The sequence below is a fragment of the Dermochelys coriacea genome, chromosome 3 (genome assembly GCF_009764565.3).
Source record: "Dermochelys coriacea isolate rDerCor1 chromosome 3, rDerCor1.pri.v4, whole genome shotgun sequence".
Lineage (NCBI taxonomy): Eukaryota > Metazoa > Chordata > Testudines > Dermochelyidae > Dermochelys > Dermochelys coriacea.
The window spans coordinates 50,574,736-50,586,641 of record NC_050070.1 but is presented as its reverse complement, the minus strand read 5'-3'; the positions used below and the strand labels follow the sequence as shown (position 1 = coordinate 50,586,641).

At 44.7% G+C, this 11,906-nt stretch overlaps 1 protein-coding gene across 1 annotated transcript in view; it reads left to right on the top strand.

Annotated features, from left to right (window-relative positions):
* Positions 1–847: 847 nt before the first annotated feature.
* Positions 848–11,906, top strand: part of LGSN (lengsin, lens protein with glutamine synthetase domain) — a 34,959-nt gene continuing 23,900 nt past the window's right edge. The window contains exon 1 of the mRNA XM_043511470.1: positions 848–877. Within this exon, the coding sequence (XP_043367405.1) occupies positions 848–877 (30 nt within the window). The remainder of the gene's footprint in view (positions 878–11,906) is intronic.

Genomic DNA, 11,906 nt, shown 5'->3' with positions numbered 1-11,906 from the left:
AGTGGGGATTGTTGACACTTGGGAGCAATGGTTGGACCTAATGAGTTAATTAGCTCAGTCAGAGAAAGATATATGATTGGTTGGAAAAGGAAGTAAGGGGGATACTTGGAGCATGAGCTGGGAGTAGTGGAGATAGTTAAGTGGAAGGTGCCTCCTGACAATGCCTGTGCTATGTTCTGCCATGCTGGAATCCAACGATTAAAGGTACACATGGGGAAAGAAAGAACTGTGTGTATGTTGTGAATAAGAGACCATGCAAACGGGTAGCTGAGCAAGCACTGAATTCTGATAGATCTCTGAAGTCTTTTTATGGGGGGAAAGCAGAAATAATCAAATGCTTCAACATTAATGAGTGACACAAGCACTCAGAATTACAATCTGGTGCTACACTTTGTTCTTGCAATGTGCTTTTCCTTTCAAATTTCTGTCTATGTGCTTCAACAACATATTGTTGTTATAATGCCCAATAAAGGTTTTACCTCTAAGGAGTCTAACAATAGATTCTATTCCAGAATAAAAATGTTTCATTGCATAACAAAAACCTTTTGTGGGGAACAAAAAGTTGAGCAAAACAGTTTTATGCTCAGTTCTCTTTTGTTTTCAGGCAGTCAGCTAGAAATGTGCATTTGTCAGTTTACTACTTTAACACTATTCCAGAAAATTGCAATGACACATGAAGGTTTGCTTTTTATCGTTCATCATCTGCCCTGGATTTCTGGGAAAAGAACCTTATAGAAACTCTGTTCAAACTAACCTTTACTGTAGTTGCACCTATAAATACTGGGTGCAATTTTATCACAAGGCAGTTACCATTTCTCATAGTGACTTGAACCAGAATGTGCTGGAGATGGACAAGGAGGAAGAGCTCACTCATCAGGTAAGACATTGATTGTGAATGGTTTCCACGCAGACCTGTTGATACAAAATATTTTCTTATTTCTGGTTTTCAAGAGCTGTAAGTGGAACAACATCTCATCCTACTTTTAGTGCAAAGCTTTTCATCTATACACAAGGGACATGTGTTCTGAATTAACAGTGGGTCAGAGAGACACAGGAGAGGGAACAGAGTCTCTAGTACCAGGCAATAACCCCCCAAAAACTTGCTTTTTGAAATTCAATCTGTTTATTCTAGCATCTGACACCTTCCATTCTTTATCAGAAGCCCCTGAATCAGAAGGCCAAACTCTTATCCCATTTACATGTGTAATTTCAGAGTGACACCACTGATGTCATGAAGTTACTACATGTCCTGGGCCAAGAACTGACCTTAGTTCCATCAGTGATAATCTGGAGCACTTCTGTTGACATCAGTGGAGTTGCTCTGGATTTATACTGGTGTATTTGAAAGCAGAATATGACCCAGGAACTGCAGTATGTGCTTTCAGCGGAGCAATATATATATTACATGTTATTTTGAATAGATTATAGGAAATCTTGTTATGAAAATGTGAAAAAGGTTGCGTCTCAGTAAGATATTGAGAAACAGTTAAAGTGGCTTGGATGTCATGGTGGATCCAGCCTTCCCATGGCTGCTGGACTCTTATCAGATACTCAATATTGCCAGAGACGCACCTTGTCTGAGTCACTGACTTTCTCTGTGACCATATATTAAATGAGTCATAGAAGTTAGATAGAAAGAACTATTAGATCATTAAGTCCATCCCCCTGACTTCCAATGATAGACTTGGAGCCTGGTTTGGCTCTCACTTACACTAGTGTAAGTTGGAAGTAACTGTAGCAAAACAACATTATACTGGTGTAAAAACCACTGTTAAGGCAGGATTGGGTCCTTCATTTGGAAATCATACCGCCACAGAGCACTTTCCTCATGGTATAGGTGGCAATATACAAATGGAAGTGTTTGCAAGAAATCGTGCACTGCTGCCAGCTTTTCAAGGACAAGCCTGCTGCATGGGAGCAGTTTCAGAATTAAAAGCCTTAGAAGCTAATCAGATAATTGCATGTTTAATGCGAAGCTTTAGTATGGGAGTAAGACTATGGCAATGAGGTATGTGAAAATAAACAGACTGAAGATGTGAATTACATTAATTGCCAGGCCTTTTCACATGAAGTAAAGTAACAATCCTGGTGTCCAAGGTGGTGCATCCCCTTGGTATGAGAGTGACCTCCCTCTCATCCCCAATGACCCTCTCTGGCTCTAGGTGTCACTGTGGCACTGAGTTGGAGTGCAATCTTTCAGCTGCAATCTTAGGGATATGTTTCCCCCCTCATGGGTATGACTGCAGTCTGAAATAAAAGAAAAGGCAAACAAAATAATCCTGCAGCCCACAGTCTGGGCTCATTCCACTGTTCCTTGGAGAGTACAAAGGTAAATCATCTCTGTGAAGGGGGCTGGGTTCTAACCCCCTGAATGTCTGAGAGGCTCAGGCTGGGTGTCTTGGGCTCTAATGAAAAACAAAGCAAAGTAAAAGTGGTCTCTCCACCTCTCATGAGGGTCCAGGTGGCAGCAGCTCTTTATCAACTAATGGGTAAGTAGCCCCTGCTTTGTGAGGCCAAGGAGTTCTAGCTCTGCTTCCCTCTGAATGCCACCCTCTGCTGGGGTTGGATCCTCCCTTTTAAGGAGATGTTCCTCTCCACATTTGACAGACCTAACAGCTGCACCAGGCTGGGACTGATTATGCCCAGCAGAGCTATTTAACTCTTTCCTGACTGGGGTGGTCATGACAGAACTCTGGATCTCCCATCAGATCCCAATTCTCTTATTTCCTATGTAAAGAAGTCCATAATGCTGTGTTTTGCTCTGACATGATGCTGTACTCTAGAACAATTAGATTGGAGAGCTAAATACCATAGCATAATGTGAGGGTTCCTCTCAATCATGGTTTTAGCCACTAGAGGGGTGTGTGGTCTATAATGAGGGAAAGGGATTACCTAGTAAATAATATCTAAGGAGGCTCTATGGATTATACCCATGACTGCTGGTGCCTCCTTTTCAATCATGGAGTAGGCCTTCTCATGGGGAAACAGCTTCCTATTTAAGTACAGAATGGGGTGCTCCTCAACATTCACCTCCTGTGACGTACAGAACCCAGGCCTACATCTGAGTTGTTTGTCTGCAAAATGATTTATTGAGAAATGCAGAGTGAAGAGGACTGGTTTCTAGCACAACCCATTTTTCAAGGTGTTAAGGGCCTTTTCACAGTTGTCACTCCAGTGGATCTTCTTCGGACTACGACTTTTTCTTAAGTCCATCAGAGGGACCACGATGGTTGTGAAACCAGGAATAAACGGCCTGTAATAGCCAGCTAGCTCAAGGAAGCATCTTACCTGTTTCTTTGTTCAAGGAATAGGACAAGCCACCAATGCCTGCACTTGGCTAACTAGTCTCCTAAATTGTCCTCCCATGTTATAACCCAATTAGTGACGTCTTTATTCACCAGTTTGCATTAGGCTGGATTGGCCATGAGACCCGCTTTAGCCAGTGATTGGAGAAGAGCTCATATTTGTTGCAAGGGCTCATCCCAGTCTGAGCCCCAGATCCATTAAATGTTGAAATTTTGCAGCTTCATCATGTAAGCTGAAGGGCATTATTCTGAAGTGCAAGAGCCTGAAGAGTGTTGAAAAGACTGTTTTTTTTTTCTTGCAATGCAGGTGAGAAGGGGATCTGATAAAACCCTTTTGTAAGATCTAAAGTACTGATAAACCTGATAGGCCCTAGACATACCAATAGCTGATCTATTTAAGGCACTGGATACACATCAGACTTCAAGATCACATTCACTTTTCAGAAGTCTATGCAGAAGTGCATTGGGTTTTGAGAAAATAATGATTGAACTTTGCCAGTCACTTTGGGATCTTTGACTACGCCTAGGTCCAGCATAGCTTGCAACTCCTCCGAGATGGTCTCCCACATTGTCCGAGGTAAGGGCTGAGGGTTCTCCTTAATTTGCTGTTGCAGGACTTTCTCAGTGTGGTGGTGTATCAGCCGGATCCTGACAGGTGCAGAGGAGAATACATGGGGGAAGGCTTCAAGGTGTAAAACCTGAGCTTTTTGTTCAGGTAGGAGTTACAGGCTCCCATCTTTACTTGCATTGGCTCTTGGGGAATTGGCGCTTGAGGCTCCAGCTCTGGCTCAGATGGATAAGCAGTTAACACCATTCTGTGGTTTTCCATGCTTATGCAGGTTCACAAAGTAGAGCCTAGTTTCTGCTTGCCTCCTGAGCAGATGGAAATCGTTGTTCAAAAGGATGACCAACAAACCACTTGAAAAAGTCCTTGCCCGCTAGCTAGTAACTTGGATTTCATGCTGGGAAGCAATAAAATAGTATATGGTCCTCAGGTTGGAAGGTCCATAGGTGTGCACCCTGCTTCTATGTTTGTTGTTGCACTTGCTAGTCCTGCAACAGGTTTTCATGAGCAAAAACTCCCCACTTCTTGAGGTGCTCTCTGCGTTGGATAGCATACTGGACTGTATTGGTCATCTTTGGGTCTTTCTCTTTCCAGACCTCCCATAAGAGGTCTAGTTTTCCTTAGGACTATTGCCCATATAACAGTTTAAAGGGAGAGAATATGGTGGAAACCTGCCTTATAGCAAACAAAAGGGGTAGAAGTAGCTGGCCCCAATGCCTGGCATTGGAGGCATCTCCTTCAGGTTTTGTTGAACCTCTCAACTAACCCATCTTATCTGCAGATCATAGAGGTTATAGTGACATGATCCTCAACAGGGAGCATAGCTCCTGCATTACCTGGGATGTAAAGTTATTCCCCTAATCAGTCAATATTTTGGGGGGGAATCCCTAAATAATAAGACTTTAATGAGTTCCAGCAGGACTGCTGTTACCTTTGCATGAAGGCCTCTGCGTACTAGGTGGTGTGGTTTACAATTACAAGAATGTATTTGTATCCTACCAGCTTTTCTCCAAGGAACCCACCATAGCCATCCCAATTTGCTTGAAGGGAGTTTTGATCAGGGTAGTGGAATGAAGGGGGCCTTCGGGGATGCACTTTGTGGTAGTTAATTTGCATTCAGAACAAGAGGCATAGCATTCTCTGACCTCTTGGTGGATGCCAGGCCACTAAAAATGAGCGAATACACAGGACAAGGTCTTCTCCCAGCCTAAGTTCCCAGCACAAGGGATGTCATGTTCTAGCTGCAGGAGTGCCTGGAAATACAACCAGGATAGCAATAATAGGGTCCTCACTTCCCAGTTTGTTTATCATGGTCAACGCAGTACAGGCATTCTGTCCAGAGTATAAAATGGGGGACCTGCCTCAGGTGTTGGGCATTCTACCACCTCATCATTCACAGCAGCAGTTTGATTGTAGACCCTGCTCAGCATAGAGCCCTCCTTTTTGTTAGTAGACAAAATCTGTGCCACAAATCAGGGCTTCTAAATCCAGCAATACAATTTTCTGGCTACTGTTCCTGTTTGTGACCTGGATGCATATCTTGGGGACCTTGAATTCCCCCTGAAAAGAGTCAGCTGGTTCTACTAATCCTTCGAGTCCCATTGGTCCCAGACCTGCCACTGCCTCCAGTTTTTGTAGCTTGCAGATTTCTTACTTGAAATTACTTGATTTCTTACTTGAAACTAGATTACTTTCTTGAAAGTATCACCAGTGCCAACCAATAAGCACAGCATTGGCCAATGTCAAGAACAGAGACACTGGGAGGGAATTCATATGCTGTTCCACTGTTATTGGAGATGTCTACTGTGGTAGTCCTTCTCATCCCCGTGAATACACTGGAAGAAGATTGTCTCACTTGGGGCTGCCTCTGCCCTGGCCAAGGGAGTCTGCACCAAAATCTTACTACATCTGAAGTCCAACAGATTTACATCCCATTGATCCCTTAGGTTTCCTACAGACCCTTCCTGGCCTGTCACTGTGGCTTGCCCAGAGGCAGGGATGGGGGCTGTCATCCTAACTGTTAGAAGGCTGAAGATGAGGGTACTTGTTCCTGACCAGCAAAAGGTGCTCTCCCCTGACTGGGCTTTACATCAGGCTGGGTGAGCTTCTTAGCATTCGATTGTTCCTTTCCCTTCCCATCTCGGGGATTCCTTAGTTGACATAACATTTTCCATCAACTGGAATGCATCAGTTAAAGTCTCTGAATATTCCCTCTCATCCCCAAGTGTGGAGTATTTGTTTGAACTGCTCCATCAGTATGAATTTGGTTCTATTAATTTAAACTCTACTCTGCTCCACCAGCCATAACTACCACCAGCAATGGTCCTTTGGTTTTTGGGTCACCACATGTTGTTGAGCTTCCTGGTGATAAGTTTCTGTCTGGAAGTGGAAGCAGAGCATCTCCTCACTGATATCAAGAAAGTCCAGGATGGCAGCCTTAACCAGTGTGTAATCCCATGCAGCCACAGGATCAAGCCCTTGGTAGGGTGTCTGGGTTGGGCCTATCAGGAAGGGGGCCAGCACAAAGACCCAGTGCTCTCAAGGCCACTGGAAGGCACCTGCCACCTGCTCAAAAGTGGTTGAGAAAGGTTCAGGGTCATCATCAGGTTCCATTTTAGTCAGCTTCAGGGGTGCTGGTGGAAGCACAGGCCCTGGGCTCATGACCCCCCTGCTGGACCTGTGGCTGCTGTTGCGAATTATACCTGATAGGTCACGCACAGTTCGAGTCTAGGCTGAGGCACACGGACAAAGTCCACAACTGCAGAGTTCCCAAAGATATTAAGTTTATTACGCTCGAGCATGGTGCCCCCCTGCTAGTCAGAAGGGGACCCTGAATGCAGGTTATACAAAAATTATATACCTTTTAGCAAAGCATGTCGCCCTCATGCATCAACAGAGAAAAAGCAGCAGTGGAAACCTTAGCCAATAGACAAACCCTTTCCTTATCTACCACCTATCCTTGCTAGGTACATTCCCCGTGCTAAACTATTACTTCAACTACACAACATGGTCCTAAAGCAATGCATCAGTAACTTTTCTTATCAGGATGGGAGGCCCACAAGGCCAGGAGGCAGGGAGTTAGGAACAGACAAAGAACAGAAACCGGGAGTCGAGACAGGCTGGAAACAAGGGGGAGGGTTTTCACAGGAATGCAAAAAGAAAAGGAGTACCGGTGGCACCGTAGAGACTAACAAATTTATTAGAGCATAAGCTTTCATGAGCTACAGCTCACTTCATCGGATGCATTTGGTGGAAAAAAAAAACAACCTTTTTTTTCCACCAAATGCATCCGATGAAGTGAGCTGTAGCTCACGAAAGCTTATGCTCTAATAAATTTGTTAGTCTCTACGGTGCCACCGGTACTCCTTTTCTTTTTGCGAATACAGACTAACACGGCTGCTACTCTGAAACACAGGAATGCAGTATCTAAGGAACTCTCCTCCTGGTGCATGATGTACTTGCTTTTAGACAATGGTGGGCCCCAAACCAAAATGGAGTCACATATACTAACTTTCCCTTAACACTGCCCTGGCAGGCTGCAGCTCTATCAGTAACTGTGGTACCAGGTTTTGTTACTGGGTTTCCTGTTGGGCCACTGTCTGTAACTGTTATTGAGCAGCCCACTGCCACAACGGTTGCTACTAGAATTGCAGTTGCTGGATTGCCTGCTGTTGTTGGCTCTCCATCAGCCGCTCACACTGCTGCTTTGGATTCATGCTGTTTGGGTTCTGTTTCTTGTGCATGGGCTTCCAAGCTCCCTCTAATTTTATCCTTGGGTCAGGGTTGGAAAGCAAATGCCCAAGTTGTTCCACCACTCATCATAGACTGTACCTCTAGAGAACCCCCATGTGGTGTGGGTGGGCATCTATCGCATCCAAGATGTCCCTTCTGGCTGTAGGTTTCACTATAGTGCTGGTTTGGAGTGTGGGGCATGGTCTCCCAGCTACAAACCATAGGGATGCATCCGATGAAGTGAGCTGTAGCTCACGAAAGCTTATGCTCTAATAAATTTGTTAGTCTCTAATTTAACTAGCCACAAGTACTCCTTTTCTTTTTGCGAATACAGACTAACACGGCTGCTACTCTGAAACCTTAGGGAGGCACTCTTCCCTTCTGGGTATGCCTGCAATCTAAAACAAAGGAAAAGGCAGCCTACATAACAGCTAAATAATCCGGCAGCCTACAAAACAGTTCAGGCTCTCCCCACTGTTCTGCACAAAGAAAATAGGTAAATAGTGTATGTGAAGGGGACTGGATTCCTAACTCCTGAGTGTCTGAGGGGCCCATGCTGAGCATCCTGGGGGCTAATGAAAAGCAAAGCTAAGAAGGCTAAGGAGTTCTGTATTCTAGCTCTGCTTCCCTCTGAGTGCCACCTTCCACTGGGCTTGGGTTCTCCTCTTCCCCCTGCTTCCCACGACTGTGCACAAACCTGATTGGCTGGGTGGGATGTGCCCTCCAAAGCTAGGACACAGAACTAACTACAGATCACCTGGGAAGGTCTGAGTCAATGTGCAGTTGCAGGGACATGCGTGGGAAGATGTGTGCAGGGAGAAGAAAGGAAAAGTAGCAGTGGAAACAGTACTGTTGAGCTGGGGCAGGGAGACACCAAAGTGCAGAAGTGCAGAGTCTGAACAAGGAGCTGTTTGGAGGAGAGCCAACTGACTCACTGCTGCTTGCAAAAGAGGATGGTTAGAGAGGCCCAGCCTGGAGCTGATATAACAGCTCAGTCCACAAAGCAAGAGGCTCGAGTTTGAGCTCACTATACATGCCAGTGTCAGAGTGCATCGACTAGTTTGGACTGACCCAGTGCGGGTCTGCTTTGGCATGGGGAAGAGTCTGTGTATGTGTAGCTCGGTGTTGGGGCAGGGAGAGAACTGTGTGCTGTATGCTGTGCTGGGAGCAAGGGAGTTTGCATATTAAACTCCTGCTAAAGACCCTGACCTGGACCTACTCCTGGACCTACTCCTACTCTTTGCCTGACTTAGATAAAAGTATTGTTCTATTGGTAAGTGTGGTACTTACAGTGTTACAGAGGTTAGCTCTGACCCCTAGAAAGGGGGGTTGCTGTTTGTGTAGACACACACGGCTGGGACCCATTCTCCACCCTGGGATGCCCCCCTCCCCATCTGACACACCTTTTAAGGAGCCGCCCATCTCCAGGTTTGCCAGCCCTCACTGGTGTACCAGGGTGGGGCTGACTGAGCTCTTTAACCTCTTCTTCACTTGGGTGGGAATCTCTCCCACTGCACCTGGATATTTTAAAGAGGCAGAATGGTCTTGTGGTCAAGGCACATGCCTGGGAGCCAGAAGACATGTAGTCTGTTCCCAGCCTTGCCAAAGACTGTGTGACCTAGGGCAAGTTTGTGCCTCAGTTGCTCTAGCTGAAAGTGATAAGACTTGAGGCTCAGTTATTATTTATGAAGCTCTGAGATCCTCTGTTGGAAGATGTATTATTATAACTCGGTGTGATATTCAATCCTGAAGAACTGAAAAATCACTTCAGTTCGGTCAAAGAGAGAAGCAAACTATTCAGAGTAAGGTCTTGACACTGTACTGTCATCTGTGACATTAGTACATAGCTATCTATAATGCACCCAAATTGCCAAGTGCCTTCCCTGTCATGGGAACCCTTCACTCAGGGGAATGTTTTGTGGATTTCTGCAACTTCATTTGCCACAATGTGCAAAAATCTCTCCTGGTATAAATTTGTTCATCTCCATTGACTTTAGTGGAGCCTCTCAGTGTACATTAGCTGAGAAAATTTGTTTTAATATCCACCCCATGCCTCTCTTTCTTAATCACTGGGTGGAAGTGCTGGGGGTTTCTACTTGTCTTGGCTGCTTCCTGGGACAGGGAAGGATCTTGAAGACTTTGATGTATTTGCTCATCACTACTTGGACCACTTTGCATGGTCCTAGGGAGCATCCTTATTATCAGGACTCATTCTTCTTTTTGAGAACATCTAGAGCAAGAAGAGCTTTGATAAAACTGATGGACTTCATGAGAGCTACATGAAAGGTCACCGACAGCTGGCTTGCAGCTACAGAGGGTACAAGACCAAGAACGAGAGCTGGTCAGAGAAACTTTGACAGAAATCATATTCCATGGGCACATAGAATCATAGAATATCAGGGTTGTAAGGGACCTCAGGAGGTCATCTAGTCCAACCCCTTGTTCAGAGCAGGACCCAATCCCCAACTAAATCATCCCAGCCAGGGCTTTGTCAAGCCTGACCTTAAAAACCTATAAGGAAGGAGATTCCACCACCTCCTTAGATAAACCATTCCAGTGCTTCACCACCGTCCTAGTGAAAAAGTTTTTCCTAATATCCAACCTAAACCTTCCCCGCTGCAACTTGAGATCTTTGCTCCTTGTTCTGTAATCTGCCACCACTGAGAACAGTCTAGGTCCATCCTCATTGGAACCCCTTTTCAGGCAGTTGAAAGCAGCTATCAAATCCCCCCTCATTCTTTCAATGGAATACAGTTCCATTGAAATTGAAACACTTTGCAAAATGGCAAAACATCCCATTTAAACATTTTTGGGACAGTACGCTTTGATTTTTCATTCCGAAACAACTTTACTTCAAATTTTTTACATTTTGTATTATAATAATACAAAATAAAGATTTTGATTTCGTTGAAATGAAATGTTCTGATTGGCCCAAAACAAACATTTTTTTCAGACTTGCCCTTTGCGGAGAATTTTGAACTTTTCAGTTTTCATTCCAATTCAGAATGAAGCCAAATGTCAAAAAAAAAAAATCTCAAAATCCATCACAAAACAGAACTGCCATCCTCTGCACAGGTCTAATAACAACTGTATAAGGACTTCACAATTTGCTAATTTATTTCTTAGCAAAATTAACAACTGAAACAATTTCATTATGTGGAAGAAAAGAGGGACCAAGAGTGACCGAGACAAACTGGAATTGGTCAAAACTGCATTTGACTAAGTGTATGCTAGTGGTGAGTCTTCATCTTTTTTGTTGTTGTTGTGGATAGTCCAGTAGAAGGTGAATTAGATTACCCCTGTTAATTAGACATATGATCATTCCTGCTAGAGCTACAGCATTGCCACTGTCCCCTTTCATAGAATCATAGAATATCAGGGTTGGAAGGGACCTCAGGAGGTCATCTAGTCCAACCCCCAGCTCAAAGCAGGACCAATCCCCAACTAAATCATCCCAGACAGGGCTTTGTCAAGCCTGACCTTAAAAACTTCTAAGGAGATTCCACCATTGATTCCATTGAACACTACCCGTTGAGCCCGACAATCTAGCCAACTTTCTATCCACCTTATAGTCCATTCATCCAGCTCATACTTCTTTAACTTGCTGGCAAGAATATTGTGGGAGATTGTGTCAAAAGCTTTGCTAAAGTCAAGAAATAACACATCCACTGCTTTCCCCTTATCCACAGAGCCAGTTATCTCGTCATAGAAGGCAATTCAATTAGTTAGGCATTACTTGCCCTTGGTGAAACCATGCTGACTGTTCCTGATCACTTTCCTCTCCTCTAAGTGCTTCAGAATTGATTCCTTGAGGACCTGCTCCATGATTTTTCGAGGGACTGAGGTGAGGCTGACTAACCTGTAGTTCCCAGAATCCTCCTCCTTCCCTTTTTTAAAGATGGGCACTACATTAGCCTTTTTCCAGTTGTCCGGGACTTCCCCCAATCGCCATGAGTTTTCAAAGATAATGGCCAATGGCTCTGAAATCACATCCGCCAACTCCTTTAGCACTCTCGGATGCAGTGCATCCGGCCCCATGGACTTGTGCTTGTCCAGCTTCTCTAAATAGTCCTGAACCACTTCTTTCTCCACAGAGGGCTGGTCACCTCCTCCCCATGCTGTGCTGCCCAGTGCAGTAGTCTGGGAGCTGACCTTGTTCGTGAAGACAGAGGCAAAAAAAGCATTGAGTGCATTAGCTTTTTCCACATCCTCTGTCACTAGATTGCCTCCCTCATACAGTAAGAGGCCCATGCTTTCCTTGACTTTCTTCTTGTTGCTAACATACCTGAAGAAACCATTCTTGT